A 23,758-nucleotide genomic window follows, 5' to 3' on the forward strand; every position below is an offset into this window, starting at 1 on the left:
GCAATCAGACTTGGTTTTTCTTTGAAGACATTCATCCATGAAGCTTCTTCAGCTCTCACTGTATGGTGGGGAATGGAAGGATTTATACTCCTTGTAGATATCTGATCATTTGTCTTTTACTTCATTTTGTTCCCCCACAGGTGATATCTGTCAGCGACTGCTGCCTCATATTAAATGCCCAACACTAATTATACATGGTGAGAAAGATCCATTGGTACCCCGTTTTCATGCAGAATACATCCACAAGCATATCCGAGGTTCACGGTAAGTCTCATATTTTACTGGTGGGATGAGGATCTTGATGTAATGAATATTTATCATTTTGTAAAACATTAACTGCCTCCTATGCCTTCCTGCTTTTGTTATAGGTGACTTCAGGTGCTATGAAAAATTTAAGAGTGCTGCAGAGATATACAAATATTTCCATGATTGCTAAGGAATTAAGATTTGCACATTAAGTTCACCTTACAGATTTCCCTGAAGCACAAATCTCTATTCTGCTTGAGAATGCAAATTGGGAGCCAGTTCAGTCTAGTGGTTAAGTGCTAGCTTAGATACTAGGAGCCTGCAAGTTCTTGTCCAGTCTTAGGCAGGAAAAACCGGTTGAGTAACTCTGGACCAGTCGCTCTCCATCAGCCCAACTCACCTTAACAGGGTTGTTGTTGTGAGGAAAATAGGAGGAGGAAGTAGTAGTAGGTACATTTGCTGCTTTTGAGTTATTTATAAAAATAATAAAGGCATGACAAAAATAAATTTGGAACAGCAGTAAAATGAAATGTTAATTGGGTTATCCTTCACTACTACCCACCCTCTCATTCTGGCAACATACATATCACCAGGGTGATATGGGTCATTCACTGTGAATCCATTAAGGCTCAATAGCAACATCACTTAGACTTATATGTCGCTTCACAGTACTTTACAGCCCTCTCTAAGCAGTTTACAGAGTCATCCTATTGCCCCCAACAATCTGGGTCCTCGTTTTACCGACCTCGGAAGGATGGAAGTCTGAGTCAATCTTGAGCCAGTGAGATTCGAACCGCTGGCAATCAGCATTCAGCAGAATTAGCCTGCAATACTGCCTTCTAATCACTGTGCCACCATGGCTCTAATCAAAAAGGTTGCAGCTTATGGTCTGAGACAAGTAACTACAGGAAGAAACATCAAGGATTGTTTCTTAGGAAACAGACTATGGGCTTTGGTAGTGGTAAGGCCTTATTTCACTGAACAGAGACGTATTTCTGAGGAAAACTAATGTGGGATAAGAACAGGCCCCATATTGATCCCCAATCTGTTTTGCTTGTGGATGCTTTAGACCAGGGGTCTCCAACCTTGACAACTTTAAGCCTGGAGGGGCAAAGCTGGCTGGGGAATTCTGGGAGTTGAAGTCCTCCAGGCTTAGTTGCCAAGGTTGGAGACCCCTGCTTTAGACTTCAATCTCCATTATGCCCACAGATAGCATAACCAAAGAGAAAGCAACATTTGTTCATTCAGTGTTTCCTTTAGGAGTTAAAATCAGCCATAAACTCTCATTTAGGTTCTTCAAAACAGATTAGTTCTATTGCAATACCCGTACTTACAGAGGTCTAAAGAAATGATCAGGCCTTAGCTCAGAGTATTCTATGAGTTGGCTTCAGATCATATATTTCTGTTTCTCCACTGGTTTGTTTCTATTGCATCAGCCTATTTCTCCATCTCTATACAAGTGTGTACAGTAATCTTTACCAACCCAGTGTTCCCTTAGTGTGCTAGAACTCGCAACGCCTTGAATGACAAAGCAGGATTTCCATGGGCTGCCGTTTCTAATTTTAATGTCATTTGGAAAACAGCAAGTTAAGGTCAGCTGGTACCCGTTTCCTTGGTATACTTTAACCTATTCAACCTTTTGTCGTTGCAGGTTGCATATTATGCCTAAAGGAAAACACAATTTACATCTACGGTTTGCAGAAGAGTTTAACAAAATGGTAGAAGAATTTCTAGTGTAAAGCACCTACTTCTTTGCTGTTCCTGAGAGATTGGTATAGTTCAGCTGAAACTGGCAACAGGGAACTGTATTCTTAAGACAGAAAGAGTGTGACAAGGGAATTTCCGTGCCCTACCCATCTTTTCTGCAAATGGTGGCAAAACGGATGTATGCCAATAATTCCCCATGGGACATGGAAAATGATTAAAAACTGCTAAAAACAGGATTATTTTCTCAAAAGCTTTGTAAAAATATTAAGGGGGCCGCATAAGTTTCAATAAATACTTTTATTGCCCAGATTCAATCTTGAAGAAAAGCACAAACAGAAGTCATTATCCAAAATGCATGCCTCAACATTGAACACCACACAAAAGCTATTGTAGAATTTTACTGCAGACATTCTTGAAGACTTTACACAATGCACGAAAGGAAGCAACGTAAGAAGACAGTGCCACAGAAAACATGCTCAATCCCAGCTGTCTGAATTCGTGCCTGCTCTACTAGTATTCTAGTTGCAAGTGTGCCTGTTTCTGCCTCAAAGTCTTAAAGAGTTTTATTTTTTTTAAAGAAAAAGGCTGCAGACATGATTTGGAACATAGTGATTCTGAATATTGAAAAAAACCCCACCTTGGTTCTTAAAGTGAGAGGGAATAAAGCTCCTAACTTTACAAGCCAATGATTTCCTGTGTTACAAAAAAAATAGTTTTAGAATCCAGTTGTTGCAATACCTGTGTCTTTTGAGGACCCTGATCCCAAAAGTTGGAAATGATCAGTTCGAATCACAAAGTGTTACAAGTTACACCCAGAATTCTAATTGCAACTTTAAACAATTCTATCCAGTGGGTATTCTTGTGAAAGCACAAGACGAGGAAAACCTAATCAAAATAAGCTTACCTACTGCCTCTGCAATTGTGTAGAATATTCTTTAGCATGTGCAAAAATATTTCATGGGGTAGACCAAAAAAAAAAAGATTTCTGCTTACTCTAATTGGTAGAGAAACCTATTACAGATCTTCCTTGATTACTGCCTTTCCAGCTGAAGCAAGATAAATGGTCAGTAACTAGGGATACTCAAGCCTTCTCCAATGAAATCCCCTTCAGAAGTGTGGGGACTGTAGATCCTACTGTTCCCATGAAAGAAAATCTTGTGCTGTCTAGAAAATCTGGGAATTGCATATTACAACACATCTAAAAAAAAATCAATCTAGAGCAGCTTTGTTTGCAAAGCACTCCATAAATCTCTTTCTTGATTTAGATAAAGTATTATAACATCTCTCTTTAATAAATTTTTAATGCCTGCAGGAATTTTCCTTGAGAATTATCTTAAATACCAATTAAGGGTGCAGAATCTATAGTTGCATGAATCATGAATCAAGTTTATTCTTAAGATTTTAATATATAGTGTGGAGCTGGTCCTACTACCAGCATTGTTGATGAAGAGTTCAACTTCAAAATTTAATACGATTTGTATCTCCCTAATTAAGTCATCTTGCCAGTGCATAAATATTACAATAATAGAGCAGGGTCCAAAAACTGCTGACAGGCAACACTGGGAAAAAAGCACCAAGAATAACTGGAAAAGCATGCACTCATACAGCTGAACAGCCCTCACCTTGGACACTTGCCTATGGACTAACCCTACTCAACCTCTAAGCTTCATCCTCCTCTCCTTCCTCCTCAAACTCTCCTTGCTCATCTGCAGTAGCATCTTGATATTGCTGGTACTCAGAGACCAGGTCATTCATGTTGCTCTCGGCTTCCGTGAACTCCATCTCATCCATGCCTTCGCCAGTGTACCAGTGCAAGAAAGCCTTCCGCCGGAACATGGCTGTGAACTGCTCTGAGATCCTCTTGAAGAGCTCCTGGATTGCGGTGCTGTTGCCGATGAAAGTGGCAGACATCTTCAGGCCTCGGGGAGGAATGTCGCAAACGGCCGTCTTCACATTGTTGGGGATCCACTCCACAAAGTAGCTGCTGTTCTTGTTCTGGACATTTAGCATCTGCTCATCCACCTCCTTCATGGACATTCTGCCCCGGAAGATGGCTGCCACCGTCAGGTATCGGCCGTGGCGGGGGTCACAGGCCGCCATCATGTTTTTGGAATCAAACATCTGCTGCGTCAGCTCTGGGACCGTCAGGGCACGATACTGTTGGCTGCCGCGACTCGTCAGGGGAGCAAAGCCGGGCATGAAGAAGTGAAGACGAGGGAAAGGCACCATGTTGACCGCCAGCTTGCGAAGATCTGCGTTCAGTTGGCCGGGGAACCGGAGGCAGGTGGTTACTCCACTCATGGTGGCAGACACCAAGTGGTTGAGATCGCCGTAAGTTGGAGTTGTGAGTTTCAATGTGCGGAAGCAGATGTCATACAGCGCTTCATTGTCAATACAGTAGGTTTCATCCGTGTTCTCTACCAACTGGTGGACAGAGAGGGTGGCATTGTATGGCTCAACCACGGTGTCTGACACTTTTGGAGATGGCATTACACTGAAGGTGTTCATGATCCTATCGGGGTACTCCTCCCTAATCTTGCTGATGAGAAGGGTTCCCATGCCAGACCCAGTGCCCCCACCCAACGAGTGGGTGAGTTGGAAGCCCTGCAAGCAATCGCAGCTTTCAGACTCCTTCCTTACTACATCCAGCACCGAATCCACTAGCTCAGCGCCCTCTGTGTAGTGGCCCTTGGCCCAGTTGTTCCCAGCGCCACTCTGGCCTAGAGGAATCATTAGAAAGAAAAGAGATGCTTACAAAACCATTTACACGCCAGGAATGCTAAAGTAATATTCATGTTTGATCTATGGGCCAAATTCAATCCAAGCTAAATTTGTCATCTGGCCCAGGAAAAGTCAATTTATTCATTCCTACATCTGTAGCATGCAGAGATGAGAAATAGCTGCATTCAATACAGGAGAAAAGAGTGGAGGACATTAGTCCAAGAGACAAAATTTTGGAGATCTCCCACATTTTGTAATTTGAAGCAAAAAGATTAGAAATGGATCAGGGAGAATATTCATCAAATAGCGAATGTGGAGATCTTATTACTTAGGCTGTAGTAGTTATACCATCTTTTTGTTATTTTGGCAGTGATGCTCATTTCGGTTACGATTATACAACAGAGGCTGAACTGATCAATGGATCTTACAAATGGCACATTTTTATATATTTCATTAGTACTATAAGATGCATGTAAAGCATGTCGTAATCACATGTCGTATTGTGACTTTTCCCCCCCTTTGCTCAACTGGGCGTGGGCATGGCTAGCGCATGACGCATCCAGCCCGTGGGCCGCAAGTTTTACACCCTTGAGAGGAAGGGAAAGCCTCCAGGTGGGGCTGCTCTAGTCAGGCATGATATTCCGCTTTGAAAAAAAAATCGGGGCTGGCCAAAAGAGACCCCCCACCGCACGCCCGGGAGCGCCCGCTGCCTTCCCTCGCCAGGGCCGGGCGGCGGCGTGTTGCACGGAGGCTGGTCTGTGGCTGGCCCAGCTCCCTTTTCCTGCCGTTCAGCGGCCTCCGCTCGCACCGCCCGGGCTCCGCTCAGGTATCCGGCTGGGGCTGTCAGGAGTTGCTACCGCCGGCGCAGCTCACGCGGCTCCAGTCCCGCGTTGCCTCGGGAAGGGAAAGGCAAAACCAGGAGCCGCTGCTGCTGCGTTTCAAAGCGCCGCTGCGGCTCTTCCTTTTGCCTTTCCCTTCCTGAGGCAACGCGGACTGGCTGCCGCGCCAGCAACTCCTGACTCGGGGCCTCCGAGGGAGGGGAAGGAGGAAGAAGAAGGGTGGGGGGAAAGGAGGGGGCGATTCCCAAAAAAATCGGAATTCCGATTTTAATCGGAAGAATATCATGCCTGTCTAGTGTTCCTAGCAGCTGAGGCCAGGCTGATCAGGACTGCTTGAAATTTAAATTTTGCAACACTTAGGGACACATCGTGCCTGCCTCTGACTTAGAACAAATCGAATAGTACGTATTATGCTGCAGCTATTTAAGATATAATCGGAGAAAAACATAATTAGTATTACATACCAAAGACAAAGTTATCAGGTCTAAAGATCTGGCCGAAAGGGCCAGACCTGACGGAATCCATTGTGCCCGGCTCCAAGTCAACGAGGATTGCCCGGGGAACATACTTATTTCCTGTGAGGAAGAACAAAAGTTAGCCTTATCTAACAGCCTAATAAAATACCTCCCGACTACAGTACCCTTGGTGACTTCAACATTTTAAAGGACGGCATTAAGTAATCCTTTTGTGGAACAGAGTTTTTAAAATCTCACTCTGAAAGTACAACAAACACACCAGCCATAATTAATATTCCCTTAAGTTTCCTGCACCAGCTTGCATCATATTATGGCCCCTGTATCCATACCAGGGATCTCCAAACTTAGCAACGTTAAGACTTGTGAACTTAACTCTTGGAACTCTGGGAGTTGAAGTCCACAAGTCTTAAAGTTGCTAAGTTGGGAGACCCCTGATCTATATTGTATGTGCACAGAAACAAAACTGCATCTCCAAAGTGTTTGAAATGGGAGAACTTTTCATCTTCATCTTCTCCTCTACTGCAAAGGGGAGGGAGAAAAAAACAACTGATTGGGAAAGGAAGGGAAGTGGGTTCCAAAGACTGTCTTAGTCACAATAGTGAAATCTCAAATGTTCACAGAAGTGCGACAGTCTGAAGGACAGAATCACCAGATCCACATTTCACACATACCAGAATTTGTGTGATTAAATCCCCCTTCATGAAAATGCTGACATGCAGAAGGCACTGAAGGCTAACCTCAATCTGTATTATAATTTTCCCTGTGAACTTTCTGCTGTTTGGATATGAAAGAACATTCCTTTTATCTACATTCTCATTTGCCATGTCTAATGGCCCATTCCAGACACAGCACTCAAGATAACTGGGCCCTATTTAACGTTAGATCTAGATAGATCTATTCACACAGTTTGACTGGTAGCTCATAGCTTAATGCAAGGGTCTTCAAACTTGACAGTTTTAAGACTTGTGGACTTCAAACTCCCAGAATTCCTCCTCCAATCATGTTAGCTCAGGAGTTCTGGGAGTTGAAGCCCACAAGTCTTAAACTTGCCAATTTGAGGACCCTTGGCTTAATGGATGAACCAATTCTATCATAATTTCTCCAACTGGTGGCTCATACAATACATAAGAAAGCTGTTCCTTATTAGTTCAGGCAGTCTGTTGTTACAGGTTCATACTGGTTGGCTAGCTGCAGCTCTTCATAAATTCAAGCAGCGTGCTTTGTCCCTATTACCTCAACATCACAAAAAGTGTGAAGGGAAATTCTCATGCTAAACATGTGCTGCACTGCCGAAGTACAAGTTTGTTTAGTGACTGTTCAAAGCTACACTGGCACTGAATAAAAGTAACTTATGATAGTTTTTCGCACTTAAAAACTGTTGCGGCATCCCCATAGTCCTGTGATCAAAATTCAGACGCTTGGCAATTGACTCGAATTTACGATGGTTGCAGTTTCCCCGGGGTCATGGGATCACCTTTTTTGTGACTTTCTGATAAGCCAAGTCAATGGGGAAGCCAGATTCACTTAATCATGTGTGACTAACTTAACTGCAGTGATTCACTTAATGACTGGTGAGAAAGGTTTTCTGATTGGGCAAAACTTGACAAATGTCTCACTTGGCAACAAAAAAAATTGGGCTCAATTGTGGTCATAAGTCAAGGACTAGCTGTATGGCCTTTGAGCATAATACAGTCAAATAGCATTCACCTTTTCCCCTTGACGCCTACAGAAATGCAACATTCCACTATATTTTTATGGAAGTCTATGAACAAACATTCCACAGATTACCAAGGACCTTTTAGAATCTCTTAACTCCAACATCACGTAATTTCCATGGTTCACATGGAATAGCTATGATTATTAAAACTTACTAAGTCAACTTTGAAACTCTTGTTTGGCGTAATGATTAAGAAACAGGCTAAAAACTTTTGTTTAAGTTAAAAACAGGCTTTTCATTCTGTCTTAAGCACAAAGCCAGGTGAGTAATCTTGGGCCAGTTACTCCTTCTCAGCCCTTGGAAGGAAGGCTAACCACTTTCAAAATCTTGCCAAGAGAACTGCAGAGACTTGTCCAGGCAATTGCCAGGAGGGAACAACAGAGTTGATTTAGTTTTAAAATACTCTGGATTTGTTACCATTTAGTTACATAGAACATGTTCCAAGACTATCCTGAAATCTTGTTAAAAATGATATCATAACCTCACCAAAATTCCACAGGGATTTCCTGCCCTATATAAAATTAAGACTTGAAATTAAGTCTTAACCAAGCCAGAGAAAATTAAATATGACCCTAAAGAGTCTAAATTAAATTCTCATGGCCTGCCAATTACTTATAAAGGAGTCAGTTTATTCTTATTTCCAGAAAAAGGTAAACCTTCTTAGAGATTCTCATCTGCCTTAGTTGTTTTCATGGCCTACACAAGAGGAGGAATGGTGAAAAGCACAAAAAGATGAAGGGAGGGGCAGCTTGGGCAGCCCACAATGGCAGCCATGAGGGATGGTTCCTGAGGAGTGGAAGGTGGTGTGATGGACTACAGTGAAGCAAAAGTTTCCCAGGAAGGAGGGGGCCCATTCCAAAGCCATGAAGGGTGAGGGCAGAGAGAAGAGGCAGCACAGCCTGGAGCTGGATAGGAGAGAGAGTGAGACAGCCACTCCCTAGAATCTCCCTAATAGGTATATCCATTAGGATGAGAACAACATACATTTACTCTGGCAAGATTCTGTTTATTGTGTATAAGCAAATAAAGAACTAAACTCTAACTGGATTGTTCCTTGTTCTTGGGCTAAGCCTAACCACAGCATTGGCATTTGCTTTGTGGAGAAAAATAAAATAAAGTAGCAGTCTTTCCCACTGGAGAACTGAAACAAGAATGACCAAGTGAGAGTTTCAGCCACTGGGTACTGCTGGCCTGGAAAGCCGAGTTTGTTCCTGGAGAAGCCGATGTCTGGTTCATTCATGGCATGCAAGTAGACTCAGAAAATTTGATCTGTGAGCTTCTTTTACTTGCTTTGTTATAAAAATTCAAATTTTGTCTTATTACTAACAATTCCCAATTGGATAAACGATTGCTAGTAAAAGTTGCAATCCTGCAGAGGAAAAGTGTCAATCTGGACTGCCTATTCTCACCTTCTGCACCAACTTCTAAGACAGAAGCAGGGGAGGATTTGGCAGACCTGCTGAAGGCAGACCATAGGCTACATGTTGGAAGGAATAGGATATTAAAGCTTTTAAAAGCAGGAAGTCAAAGACACTTCTGCCCATCATTGCCCAATATAGCTTTGGCTTTCCCTTAGCGCCTGACAAGATCACTCTTATTTCCTCAATTTTAATCTGGAGGTTGGGGTGGATTAAAATATCCCCATTTCTCCCAATGCAATCAGAAGCAGTCATATCTTAAAAGAGGAACAAGCCAAAAGCAGCACAATTATGTGCTGGTTTTTTTTAATCAAGGTATACAATTCAGATAAGGTGACTGTTCCAGACCCACCCTGTGTAGGTTTGTTTTGCTTGATTTCTACTGCCTACCACGGCATTTACAAAACAAAAAACAAAAAAAACACCTCCAAACATTTCAAAAACAGCAAGAGACAGAAAGGGGTTACCAGCTGCTTCATTGTAGTAGACACTGATCCTCTCCAGCTGCAGGTCACTGTCTCCGTGGTAGCTGCCGGTGTGGTCGATGCCGTGCTCATCGCTGATAACCTCCCAGAACTGGAATGGGATTTTGGGTGTGTGTGAGAGAGTTATTCACTGCTTCTTTTAAAACACCACCAAAGCTGCACCTACACGTGCTGCAGCCACACCTTAGCCGCATTCTGCAGCCATGCCCACCTCCCGACTGGGATTTGCTTGGTCGTGGCCAAGTGCAGCTTTAACCTTACAAAAAGGGGCTGTTATAACAGGCATTTGCAGCACTACAGCTGTGGCAATGGCTAAAAACCACCTAGAATTGCATCATTATCCACCACCCCCTAACCAAGAAATGAAGGCTATATATACTTGGGTGGTTTGGGCTTTTTCTCTTCCGCTCCCTTTATGGAGGACAGAATTTGTCTGCCAACCCCACACCCTTTGTGGCAGGCCACCTCTTATCCAGGTTTCAATCCTCTGAAAACGGGGTGAGGCACTCAAAGGCTGTTATTAAAACTGAGCCAGGTTCCCAGCTAAGCCACCTCGTCACTACGGGGCTGAAAAGATCATTTTCGTTTTACTAATAAAAGGCTCGCTTCTTTCCCCCGCCCCACCAGGGGAAGAAATGTGTGTGTCTTTGTCTCCAAACAGACGCACTTTCTCCTGAGAAGATGCAGGGAGGGAGAGAGGCGAGCATGGCAGAAGCCTCCGAGATTTTGAAGAGGAGAGGAAAAAAAAATCATTAAAAAAGCGCCTCTTCAGTGGTTGAGCTCGTTTTTCAGATTAAATTATTTTCCCTTCCTCCGCATTAAAGGTGGCACTATATAGAATTTATTACAAGCGCAGCAACTTCCGCCTCTTTCCCTCCCTCCCCCTCCCATCCTTCTGCCTCCTTCCCCCCCAAATCGGACAGAAATCGCGTTAGTGGTTCCCCGCCCAAAATTGACAAGGCGACGACCCCTCCCCCAACCCGCTCCAGAAGCCTTGGACTACAATATCCATTCTCCTCAGCTCAGGAGGAGCTAGAATTCATTTTTTTTCTTTGGAGAGCAGCAAAGCTGACAACAATGGAAGCTTCTCCCCCCCCCCACACACACACCTTCTCCCCACCCCCCCGCCCAAAAGATACCTTGGCTCCAATCTGGTTCCCGCATTGGCCGGCTTGGATATGCACGATCTCACGCATGGCTGCGACTGTGCCTTGGAGCTCCCACCCAACGGACGACCTTCAAGGAGAGCAGCTCTCTCCTACACGCCGATCATCAGCAGCTGGGAAACTGGGCGCGCCTCGCCCCGCCCGGCTCTATTTATATGGGGCTCGGCGTGGCTCCGCCCCCCCCCCCCTCCATTCACAAAGGGTGCAGGCCCAGCTCTCCTGCCCAGTCGGAACTGGGCGGCCTTAAAGGAGCCGCGCGAATTTCATTGGCCTTTTGCAGAGGTCTCCAAACTTGGCAACTTGAAGACTTGTGGACTTCTGCTCCCAGAATTCTCCAGCCAGCTTTGCCAAGTTTGGAGGACCCCTGGTCCGTCCCCAAACTTTGTAAGTGGAGGAAAAATGGCAGATCTACCCCAGCCTGCCCTCACAGGAGAAGGAGGGCAGGGAAGCTCCGCCCACGGGAGAAAGCTTAGCCTTTGGGAATGATCCAGGGTTACCTTTTCCAAAAGGACAGTTGCAATGTATGGCTGTGAAAGTTGGATCATAGGAAAGGCTGAGCGCAAAAGAATTGAGGCCTTTGAACTATGGTGCTGGAGAAGACTTCTGCGAGTCCCTTGGACTGCAAGGTGATCAAACCGGTCAGTCCTAGAGGAGATCAACCCTGACTGCTCTTTAGAAGGCCAGATCCTGAAGATGAGACTCAAATACTTTGGCCACCTAATGAGAAGGAAGGACTCACTGAAGAAGAGCCCAATGCTGGGAAAGATTGAGGGCAATAGAAGAACGGGATGACAGAGGATGAAGTGGCTGGATGGAGTCACTGAAGCAGTCGGCTTGAGCTTAAATGGACTCTGGGGGATGGTGGAGGACAGGAAGGCCTGGAGGAACGTTGTCCATGGGGTCGCAATGGGTCGGACATGACTTTGCAACTAACAACAACAATAGTTGGTTGGCTTTCTAACCCTGTTCATTCATTCCTCGCCACTTGGATCTGCCTGGAACTGAGGGATCATTTTTTGAGACTCCAAAAGAGCATTTTGTACCACGCTCCTGTGTGCACACGCACACACACACACACACTCAAAAGCCCCAAGAACAGTGAGAGAACTGAAGGGATGAAATCTGCAATTGTGAAAAAAAATCCACTGTGGCTTCTGGCTTTCTTCATGGAAAGACACCCTTTCCCTCTCCCGCCCCTGCTTGGGTTTGACAAGCCTTCAGCCCAGAGGTGGGATTCAGCAGGTTCTGACCAGTTCTGAAGAACCATTAGCTGAAATTTTGAGTAGTTTGGAGAACCTGCAAATACTACCTCTGACTGGGGATTTTACAGTATCCTTCCCCTGCCACGCCTACCAAGCCACGCCCACAGAACCAGTAGTAAAAAAAATTGAATCCCACCACTGCTTCAGCCCCCCCCCCTTAGTAAGGGACACAGAATTGTTAGAAAATAAGGCGAGTCCCAAGGAAATAAATTACTGCCCAGGCGATCTCTCTCCCACTTCTCCCTCCCTCAGGGCCATCTTAATAGCATTATGGGCCCCTACCACAACTACTCACAGGCCTAAAAATGTAAGTGGTTGATAAAATTAAACATATTTGCATGTTAGTATTAATTTTAAAAATGCAGTAAGATGTAATAAACACGTTGCTGTATTTATACGATACAAGGTGCATTGAAGGCTTAACATTTACACAGATTAGTATGGGGGCCTGATGCTGGTTGGGGCCTGTGGGCAAGTGCCCCTCAGGCCCAGGTGTTAAGACAGACAACCTCCCCCCCCCCACATGTCACATACACAGAATGACCTGTGTAAAGTGTCCCAGGAATTCACAAGACCCAGAGTTGTCTTTGGATGATTGCAGTCCAAGGTCTTAAGAAAGCAGCCATTTCATATGCATGTGATACTAGTATTTTTAAACTTGGAAGGCCCAATAATTAAAACTGAGGCAACTATACCACTGCCCTGCCTTTGTCTGGGTGCATTCTTGTCTTTCATTTACAAGCATCCCTCCCTAGAAGACACTGATGGAAAATAAGAATGAAATGTACATCTGTTTTTACTAGCATGCTGGATTAGGAACTGGCAATGCTAGAGACCTTCGACCTGCCCCCTAGAATGACTGGCTTTTCAGTTTGGGGGACTGGTCAAATTTGATCTGAATCATTTTATATGTTCTGGCATGTGGCTAGCCTCTTCTATCATATTCCAGTTCTCAGGGAGGGAGAGAGAGATGGAGGTTGCATATACTTTAGTACTAATTGTGACATACTGTAATGCGATGGATTACAATTCATTTCATCAAAGATTATGCTCAGTTTGTCTGTGTATGAATATTACAGTATATATTATACAAGGATAATAACCATTAGTATATAGAAAAGTATACAAGGATAGTCATTACTATACTAAACATGGTAACTACAGAGCCATAGATTCTGTAATCTTTCTACACAGGTACAAGGTAAGAGCAAGAGAATTGCCAATCAAGGCTTTGCTAATTTATCATCATATATTATAGGCAAATGTTTGATCTTGATTGTTTGCATTAAAGCTTAGTGATCAAGCCTAAAGCTAGGTCATTAGATGCATTGATTAACCCATACTTTTCTGATTCATGGTTTACAACCCAGGTTTATGAACAAACGAACCTATGGTGGGCTGAATTTGCATAACAGGTCGGGCTAAATTGCAGTTAGATGGTTTGTGGTTTGGTGTGTGTCCAACAAACACAGCTTCATTAAATCATTCCACTCTGGAGTGCCATTTAAAACTTCTTGATAAATGTATATTTTGGATCAGGGCTAAAGGCTTGGGGAGTGCTAAAAGTTTTTCTCACAGATTTATTAAACCTCCAGTACTGTTTTCAATCTTAGAATTTTTGCTTACTACTGTTCCTTGTAAACCTGTAGTTTATAAAGTCCTTGCTGAAGTGGTGTACTGCCTGATTTTCAGTTAAATATATTACCATTAGTGGTAATTAGAGAAGAAGAATATTTTATGATGAATAATCCATTACTTTTTTTTCCCTGGTCTTTCTTCCTAAAATAGACGTCTACCCCAAAGCCATGAATTATAGCCAAAGGTACAAGACAGGCAAACAATTTACATTACCATAGTTAATATCTATTTTCTTATTATTAAAAGGTATATATTATTCTTTAAATCTGACCTTATTCTTTCATTCTCATAACCTTGTAGTACTTGAGAGAAAAACTAGATCAAGATAAAATAGGATTTTTCGTCTATGTTTTCTCAGTTCTGGTCTAGTATATCTAAGGGGCGCGCATAGGCATACAATCATGCCTACCATCCCTGTCCTATTGTCCCCAATTATTAGTTCCTATTTCTTATATTTAAACTTACGTTTCTTCTTATTTTATTGTAAGCATTTGACAAAATTAATTAAATAAATAAATGAATAAAATAAACATCTGAGTGGTGTGAATGTCTTATCCTGGTTAGTATGTAAGGTTTCAATTAATTATGTGGAGATTACTAACTGTCTACCAGAACAAGGTTTCTAAGCATATCTGGCCTATTCAGATACCGGTAGTCCCCTCCTTATAAAACAGTTCATTCAGTAACCATTTGAAGTTAGACAGCATTGAAAAAAAAGTGACTTAGGACCATTTTTCACGCTTACGACCATTGCAACACCCCCAATGTCACGTGATCAAAATTTGGCAACTGACTCGTACTTACGACGGTTGTGGTATCTCAGGGTCATGCGATCCCCTTTTTGTGACCTTCTGACAAGCAAAGTTAGTGGGGAAGCCAGATTCATTTAACAATGGTGTTACTAACTTAACAAATGCAGCGATTCCTTTAACAACTATGGCAAGAAAGTTCGTAAAACGGGGCAAAACTCACTTCCTTACTCGCTTCCTTACTTGCACTCAGTTGTGATCAATAAGTCAAGGATTACTTGTACACAATAAAGAAATAACAACAGGTAGTCCTCGACTTACGACTGCAATTGAGCCTACAATTTCTGTTGTAAAGTGACTTTTGCCCCATTTTACGACCTTTCTTGCCTCCATTGTTAAGTGAATCACTGCAGTTGGTAAGTGAGTAACCCGGTTGTTAAGTGAATCCGGTGGCACCATTGACTTTGGCTTGTCAGAAGGTCACAAAAGGGGATCATGTGATCTTGGGACACAGCAACGGTCATAAATATGAAGCAGGTGCCAAGCGTCTGAATTTTGATCATGTAACCATGGAGATGCTGCAAATGTCGTTACTGAAAAACGGTCATAAGATTCTTTTTTCAGTGCCGTTGTAACCTTGGGCAGTCACTAAATGAACTGTTGCAAATCAAAGATTATCTGATTCCAAAAAAGACTATTTAAAATGACAAACATCTCTGTGCATCACTTTTTAAAATGCATGTTCTCTGTGAACTAACTCAGAGAAAACACCTATCTGTTTAGAAAGCAATTTGGGGGAGGGGAGAGAAAAACCTATGTGCCAAAATGATATTGATTGCAGTGAGAAATGAGTCAGCGTATACCTATTAGTGCAAAGAACCGAGATTATTATTATTGTTATTGTTGTTGTTACTATTTAATCTTTAGTGAGATTAACAGCCTTTGGGGCTGGTTGGTAGCTCAACAGCTCGAGGCCCAACCAAGGACCTAGGAACTGTTCAGGTAGCGTCGGAGGATATAAGCTGTTCCAAGTAGGGTGGTTTTTTTGTAGAATCAGGGTATTCAAGTCTGATAAAGTCAGGATTTCCAAATAGTGAGGCAGCTCTTTAGGTATTGCTCCAAGGGCTCCAACTACAATTGGGATAACACACGATTTATTTTCCCAAAGTCTCTCAACTTCAATTTGTAAGTCCTGATACTTTGTGATTTTTTCTTGCTGTGTGTCTACAATTTATGTATCACCAAGTATTGCAATGTCAATGAACCAAACCCTTTTCTTCTCAACTATTGTTATGTCAGGCCTGTTGTGGGCCAAATGCCTGTCCGTCTGAATTCTGAAGTCCCACAAGATCTTGACTTTTTCATTTTCCAGAACCTTCTCAACCTGCTGTTCCCAGTAGTTGTTACTATACTCAAATCCAAATTATGATTATATTATATATATTATACATACTATTATTATTACCTTTATTATCAGAGTACAACATGTTTACAATGAGATTGGCTGAGCCTCCCTTTGTGCAACCCTCCCCAACACAACTCACAGTGAGGACAGAAGTCCCTAACCCAGTCCCAATCTTATTACACTATGTGGCCTTGTTGCACGATGCATCAGCCCCACAAGTCTATGTTGACATGAAGTTATTTCCTGTTCAGAAGTCCGACAGCCCATGGGTAGAAACTGTTCTTCAGCCTGTTAGTGTGGTTAGCTATGCTTCTATATCTCCTACCCGATGATAGGACAGTGAAGAAGGGCTGACCGGGGTGTGAGTTGTCCCTGAGAATTTTCCTCACTCTTCTAAGGCAGTGAATCCTAGCGATGTCATCTAGTGGTTTCGTTTCGGAGCTGTCCCAACTTCAGCAGCTTTAATGGCTGCCTCTTTGCCGCTGGCAAAAAGAGCTTCTCCTGGATCTACCAGGGACTTTGCGATATCCCTGGGATCGACAGGATGCGCTCTTTACTTTCACTGTCTCTTCGGGACAGTTTAGATCCGATTGGACCGTCCAGGAGCAAAGATATCGGCAGCGATCTCAGACCTCCAAGATCACATGCTGTATCGTCGCGACGCCAGCTCCGCCCCCCCCCCGTAATGTCTTTCTATCTGCGGCTGTCAAGCCAGCATGCCACACCATAATGCAATATGTGAGGACGCTTTCTATTGTGGACCGGTAAAAGGAGGTCAACAGTCGTTGTTCCACTTTATTCTTTCGCAAGACCCTAAGGAAATGGTGTCTCTGTTGGGCCTCTCTGGCCACCTGGGTTGTGTTGATTTTACAGGCAAGAACTTCACTGAGGTAGACTCCCAGGGATTTAAAGGAGGAAACTCTTTCCACACAGCCCCCCTCAATGTAAAGTGGGGTGGGTTCCTCTCTCTTCTTCTGGAAGTCTAACACCATCTCCTTTGTCTTGCTGATGTTTAGGTGCAGGTCATTTTCTAGGCACCATGAGGATAATTTTTGAAACACTCCCCTGTACGCTGTTTCATCTCCACCTGTAATGAGACCTAATACGGTAGTATCTGCAAAGTTAATGATCACAGTGGATGGGTCAGGCAATACATAATCATGTGTGTACAATGAGTACAGGTAGGGACTGAGCACACAGCCCTGTGGGGAGCCAGTGCTAAGCTTCAGGGAGGTGGATGCGACAGACCCAGCCCTCACTGTTTGCGGTTGGTCCCTCGGAAAGTCTTTGATCCAGTCAGAGAGGGAAGAGGGAAAATCCAACTCAGTCAGCTTTTCGATAAGGATGCTCGGCAGGATAGTATTGAAGGCCGAGCTGTAGTCAATGAAAACATCCTGACATAGTTTCCGGGTTTCTCCAGATGGCTCGCTACAGAATGTCGTCTGTATGGCGTCATCGTTCGACCTGTTCCCCCTGTAGGCAAACCGATGTTTGTCGAAGTCTGGTGGGAGGCATGTCCTAAGGTGTTGGAGAACCAAGATATTCCTACCCTTTGGTCCAAAAAGGGGTGGTGGTGGAAATCACACACACAATACCCAGGAGAAGAAAATGCAAAAATACAAACAGACTTTCAAAGTGATGCCCCTTGGGTGGAAGGGACTGTGGGGTGATCTGTCCCAGGAGCATTTCATCTCCTGGCAATTTTCAGCAAACAAAAAGCCTTAACAAATCATTAAAGCCAAACAACTCATTAAAGGTAACACCAAACACTTCTAAGTTACGCTGTTATTGAATTGTTAACTTGATTTGGTGGCCAAAAAAAAAATTCCGATTTAAGGTGAAGTGTGATTTTATCGAAAGCGAACTATGTTATTTTGCAGAAAGGGTCTGTGTATAAGAGGGAGAGACAAAGAACTCAATCCAGTTCAGCAGCAGTTTCTTGGAATAAAGTAAGAGAAGCACATTTGCATATGTGAGCCAGTTACAGAGTTCTTAATTGGTTTTCGTAGTCCTTCAAACATAGGAGGGGGAGACTCCATCTTGATTTTATACATGGCAGTTTAGTCAGCTGTACCCCAGAGCTATTTAGCATGTGATATTCAGCAGGCCTTCTGGAATCTTTCCATAAATGAAGAGGGCAGGTCTAGCAATAAAGACCAAAGCAATTGTTGCAAGGCTCCCGACATCTTTATTCATAACTAATGGTTTTACCATGTGACTTGCAACCTAAATGCAGCACTGTCTGCATTTTAAGTATCTATACTGTAGAAGCAAGATACTTCTTTACTCGGATCACTTCTTAGGACAATACAATATTCATATTTGGTCTTATAGTCAGTTTGGTCTAGTGTAGGGCTGTCAAACTCATGGACAGTGGGCAGGATGTGTCACCCCCGATTTAGCAAAGGGCGGGAAGAATCACGATATGTCACATGATGATGTGACGCTATGAGTTTGATACCCCTGGTCTAGTGGTTAAGGCACGACTGGCTAGAAGGTGGGAGTCCAGGAGTTATGCCTTAGTCATGAAAACCAGCAGGGTGATTTTGGGACAGTCACACACTCTCAGCCCAATGCACACCACAAGTTTGTTGTTGTGGGGAAAATAGGAGGATGAAGGTGTGTTGCATATGTCTTGTCTTGACTTATTTGCAAAATTAATGAAGGTGGGATAAATAAATATCACTACATCTAATGTCCCAATTCTTTCCAGTTGGGAACCTAATACAGGTAGTCTTCATTGAACAATGGTCTTGTTTAGTGACCATTCACACAGTTACAATGATAATGAAAAAGTAACTTTATGCCTTGCATTTATGACTTTATAGTAAAGCTAAGGAAAGGGGAAGTAAGATTGCAGGCACTGTTAAGTTTTGCTTAGCAGCTGCTTTGCTTAACTGAGTTGCTGGTCCAAATTGTAGTAACTAAATGAGAAAGTACCTGAAATTCATTGCATCTATCCACACTGTGCAGTACTGTGCCCTTCATAAATAGGTTCATGACAGAGGTAGCATGAATTTTGATTAATCTCAGAAGGAATTAATATAATCACCTGCCCAAATGCTCCCACAAAATAATTGTTGCTGGAATGTGTACAGATGTTGATGTATTGAAAAAGAGAGGTGGAATGTTAAATACACAAAAACTTTTTTCATAATATATTCTGATCTCAAACAAGGCCATTCTGAGTGCTGCAGAAATAGTTGAAGCTTTAAATCAGGGGTGTCAAACTCATGTCATCATGGCGGCATCACGTAATATATCGGGACTTTCCCCCCCTTCACTAAATTGGGCATGGGCGTGGCCAGCGCATGACCTGAGCCACGAGTTTGATAGCCCTGCTTTAAATCAATTTGACTGTGTTGGTAGTTTCTGATCTTGAAACAACCCAACTTAAATGTTCCAGAAGAAATTCAGTTTTCTTTCCAGTTGAAGTCCAAATGCTTTTGTGATGTTTTCTCCTTTCTTCCAAGGCACAACTTAAAATGGTATTCCGAGTGGTGCAACATTACTTTTCAAAATGTTGGCCAGCTATTATATCTCTGCTTTGTCTCAGACTGCATAATGGGCTGACTGAATTCTTTGAAGTAGTCAACGTTTATTTTGAAGGTAGTGTTAACCTATCCAGTGTTGTTAGCTATGTCAGGGGTCTCCGAACCTTGGCAACTTTAAGATTTGTGGACTTCAACTCTCAGAATTCCTGGCCTATGGTTCACTGTACTGTGTGACTCTAGAGTACTAAGTTGAGCATCTTGGTTCAACTATGGATTAGTCAATTATGCAACAATAGCTGCTAATTGATAGGCATTGTCTCCCACCTGGATCATCATTTTGGTTTCATTCTAGACAGCAACTATTTTGCATTATTCTTTCCACCCACCACACCCAACCCCCTCCTCCCCATAAAAATACATAAAATATAAAAATACATAATAAAAATATATTGTGCAAATTTGGGGAGGCTTTGTACTTGTTTGACCCAAAGAGCAGCCATTTTCCATTTAATTCTGCTTTTTGTTTTCTTTTTGGTACATTCAAGTCAGTGTTAACCCCTGGTGATTGCCTGGAGTAGTTCATGTAGTTTTCTTGGCAAGATTTTGGAAATGGTTTGCCATTGCCTGCTTCTTAGGGATGAAAAAAAGTGGCCTAAGGTAACCTGCCTCACTTTGTGACTGAGGCAGGACTAGAATTCACATTCTCCCACTTTTCTAGCATGAATAGTAAAAAGATGGTAATCTCTCACCCCAATAATGTTAGAGCAAAGGGTGAGGCACCAGCATGCTACTGGGGTCCAAGCAAGAGTGAAGAAACCTCCCCCCACCCACCAAGGGTCAATTCAAGGGACCAATCGGGATTACAGATGTGGCTACATGACATGAATTACATTTCCCATGATACCTGAACTACATTTACCATGATGCATTCCCTTAAGGGGACAGCTCCCAATTCCTAACTAACTATCCCAATTCCCATATACTGGCTGGGCAGCACAGTGTTTTAACCATTACATTAATCTGACTCCAAACACTGCTATAGGTATTTTTTAAAAGTTTCTAATATGGTGTGGGAATCTATTATTTTAAAAAAACAAAACTCAAAACACCTCAGTATCTTTCCCTTGGAACACAAGAATAACTGGACTGGACCATACTGCACAAACGTATTGCTGTTTTTGCTGGCCCACCAGGTTGTTTTCAGGGAGTCCACGAGGATGACTTGAAAAGAATAAACTCACTTACTGCTATCGGATAGCATATCAATTCTCCAGGGTATCTGAGGCGATTGCCTGATCCCATTGGGACAAACCCGTCCTACTTCATTACAGCAGAAAGGGCCTACTTCAGACCTTGTCAACCAAAGAATTTTGACTGACAGGGTCTACAGAAGGGATTTTGCTGCTGCCCTCTCCCACCCTCTGGAATATTCTCCTGACAGAGGCGAGTTCTACCCTCACACTCCTGGCCTTCTGGAAGAGCCTAAAAAATTGGCTCTGCTGCCACAGGCCCGCTAAATTATGGGTGGCTGACAGGACAAAGGAGATTTTCATTCCCAGGCTGCCCACCATCCTGGTTTTTAAGAATAAGTTTGTCTCTTTTATTCGAATTTAATTGCTTTTTGCACTTTTTAGCTTTTCTTATAACCACCCAGAGTCAATATATTAATGAGACAAGCAGCATACAAATCCAATAAATAAATACAGGTAGTCCTCGACTTACGACAGTTTGCTTAGTCACTATTCGAAATTACAACACTGAAAAAAGTGACTTATGATCATTTTTCACACTTAATGACCATTGCAGCATCCCCACGGTCACATGATTTACATTCAGATGCTTGACAACTCACATTTATGACAGCTAAAGTGTGCCAGGGTCAGGTGATTCTCCTTTCGCGACTTTCTGAAAAGCAAAGTCAATGAGGGAAGCCAGATTCACTTAACAACCGGGTTACTAATTTCACAACTGCAGCGATTCACTTAACAACTGCGGTAGGAAAAGTCGTAAAATGGGACAAAACTCATTTAACCAAGTTCTCACTTAGAAACATAAATCTTTGGCTCCATTGTGGTCATACATTGAGGATTACCTGTAAATAAATTCTGTTTGTGCTAAGTCCATAATCATTGGTGTTGCTTTGATTAGAGAAATAGCTTTGTTTAGAGAAACATAGGTAACACTCATATTATAGTATGCTGAGCCATATAAAATTTATGTCCTTGCACCAATAGAGCTCCATGTCAACCTTTCATGCAAATAAAGACCAGAAATGCAGAATCCAACTGCTACATCATTCGTAGTGATTGACTTTATTAGCTTGACACATTGAGCCATGTAATGGTTTGACCTAGCTTATTATCCAACCCATTCCAGGAATCAAACTGCTGTTAAGGCAGAGTTCTCTCCATTTATTTTTATCAACCTCTGGGGGAAAAAAAAAAAACCCTCGCGATCGGGAAAGCATCTGGCTGCAGACATCTGGTACAGAGCAAGATGATGAAAAATAATGAAGTGTACGTGGTAGCATCCGTTACATTACACATTCTCATCTTTTGCAGATTCATAAATCTCATGGTTTGTGTTGTTATGGTGATAATGCACATCATTTGCCCTGTTGTGCCTGGCTATGGATGCCTGGTATGTATTTACTGGATTTACCGTATCTCCAGCTCACAGCACTTACTCATTGCAGTGAATCTTCTGATTACATTCAGTACTTCTCTTTTAATTTAATTAGGGAAGGTGAATCTTAGTATTATGAGACAAGGAAGACTTAACTCCATCTCATTTCTGGTTAACAAACAGGAAAAAAAGCACTCCCCTTAACTAACACTGATGATGTTACCTAGTTAGGGTAATGAAACATTTGCAAGAAAACAAGCAAGCTCAGAGAGCACCAAGGACCACCCCCCCTTAACTAATAATATTTTGGTTCTTTTCTGCAGCCTTCCAATTCTAGAATATTCTTGCTGGGGTAAAGCAACAGAACTTCCTACAGCACAAATCACTTAAACCCATTTCCTCATCCATACATCATACGAAAATGCATTATTCACAGAACAGGGCTGGGCTTCTAAACTCATTATCTAGTAATCAACCATGGATGCTTCAGAAAAAAATGCCTGTGGGTTTTCCTTTCAAGATTTCCAAGTATGTGGACATTGGGAGGGAATAACCCATTCTGTGCTTGAGGGACAGGTGTCAATTCAGATTATTTGGACCAAATTGCAAATATGGTATGAGGTAATCTGAAGTATTCCCATGAACATTCCTGTCAGCTGCAAAACTTTTTCTTGTATCAAATCTCACTGCCACATAAATTTGCCTCAATATGTCTTTATCCCTATATTTAAAGGCTGTTGTAACTATACAAGGTCAGAAAATTACTTCATTATTAGATTCCTAATATTTCCGAGGAATTTGAAGTTTAAATTACATTTACAATAACTTTTCTTCAAAGGAATATATTCAACAAGTCTAATACTGTTGCTGAAAACAGCTGTATTCTTTCTACCTTAAAAGACACTAAAATTACGATTTGGAATAAACTTAATTTCTTCAGTCTTAACCGATCTTATTTGCTATAATGGGAAAAAAATCAAATGAAGTACTGATAAGCCCTACAACAAATGCTCTGTGGAGGAGAAATCTTCCTATTAAGTGGAGTTATTGCTGTTCTGCAAAAACTCAAATGGTTTTTGTCTCAATTTTATTTCAAAGTAGGAAAGAAGGGCTGAGATAATTATTGGCTAAAGTAATTAACCAAGTTTCATACTTTAAGAGATTTAGGTTCCTGTATCATCACCATACACTAGCTGTAACACTTTATACTCACAAAAGATCATCTTTCACACCATGATTTCAAAATATTTACAGTGATTTCATGGAAGGTCCAAACCATACCTTAATTATTCCTTCTCCCTGTGAAGTTGACAGGCAAGCTCAGTCTTGTTTCTGGATTTGAATCAACATCCACCCTTTTCTCAACACCAGTTGGCTTCAGGCTGAGGTCTTGGTTCTTCACATTGAAAGCAGAGTTAACTTTGTGGTTTTTAAGATGGAGTTTGAATGCTCATGAAGTGAACATGGAAGGACTAGGAAAAACACACTAGTTGCTTCAAGTAATTTATGTATGAATGGTTTTGCTGTAATTATATTGCCGTGCACTGGGACAAGTTGAAAATAATCATTACTCTTAAGACAGATATCACTTTAGAGGGAAAACAGCAAGGAAATTTGTTAGATGCAGTTTTCAACCATGCCATCACAAATCACTTCATTTTTAAAATTATGCCTCCAATTTGTGTCTTTTGGTTGTTGCTGTTTTTTTTTTTTTTTTTGCTTTAAAAGGATAACCAGCTTTTGTTGCTTTGTGGGCCAGGATTTGCATGGCATGTCATAAACACCTCTCCAATTATCTTTTTTGCAGCTT

General features: G+C 42.3%; 2 protein-coding genes across 6 annotated transcripts in view; one reads left to right on the forward strand and one right to left on the reverse strand.

Moving 5' to 3' along the window:
* BPHL (biphenyl hydrolase like) overlaps nt 1-2,867 on the forward strand; it is a 24,117-nt gene extending 21,250 nt beyond the window's left edge. For 3 of the 5 annotated variants that reach the window (XM_087961233.1, XM_087961232.1, XM_087961231.1), the window contains 2 exons: nt 141-264; nt 1,898-2,867. In XM_087961233.1, the coding sequence (XP_087817359.1) occupies nt 141-264; nt 1,898-1,985 (212 nt within the window). In that variant the 3' untranslated portion in view covers nt 1,986-2,867. Of the gene's footprint in view, nt 1-125; nt 265-1,897 lie in introns of all 5 variants that reach the window. The other 2 variants (XM_087961230.1, XM_087961229.1) reach the window with 1 other exon arrangement.
* On the reverse strand, nt 2,232-10,901 carry LOC113417997 (tubulin beta-1 chain-like). The gene is made up of 4 exons (XM_026676633.2): nt 10,749-10,901; nt 9,592-9,700; nt 5,978-6,088; nt 2,232-4,673 (listed from the first exon to the last, which is right to left on the reverse strand). Exons 1-4 carry the CDS (start codon nt 10,803-10,805, stop codon nt 3,613-3,615), a joined length of 1,338 nt encoding a protein of 445 aa, XP_026532418.1. The 5' UTR covers nt 10,806-10,901; the 3' UTR covers nt 2,232-3,612.
* Nucleotides 10,902-23,758: the final 12,857 nt, after the last annotated feature.

The sequence above is a fragment of the Notechis scutatus genome, chromosome 3, assembly GCF_049901735.1.
Source record: "Notechis scutatus isolate UNSWTSFEM ecotype Mainland chromosome 3, rNotScu1.2, whole genome shotgun sequence".
Taxonomy (NCBI): Eukaryota; Metazoa; Chordata; class Lepidosauria; order Squamata; family Elapidae; genus Notechis; species Notechis scutatus.

Coding starts and splice junctions, on each gene's coding strand:
- LOC113417997 (XM_026676633.2), bottom strand. CDS start 10,805: ATGCGTGAGATCGTGCATATCCAAGCCGGCCAATGCGGGAACCAGATT. Junction 9,701..10,748: donor GGAACCAGATTGGAGCCAAG/GTATCTTTTGGG, acceptor ATCCCATTCCAG/TTCTGGGAGGTTATCAGCGA. Junction 6,089..9,591: donor CTACTACAATGAAGCAGCTG/GTAACCCCTTTC, acceptor TCTTCCTCACAG/GAAATAAGTATGTTCCCCGG.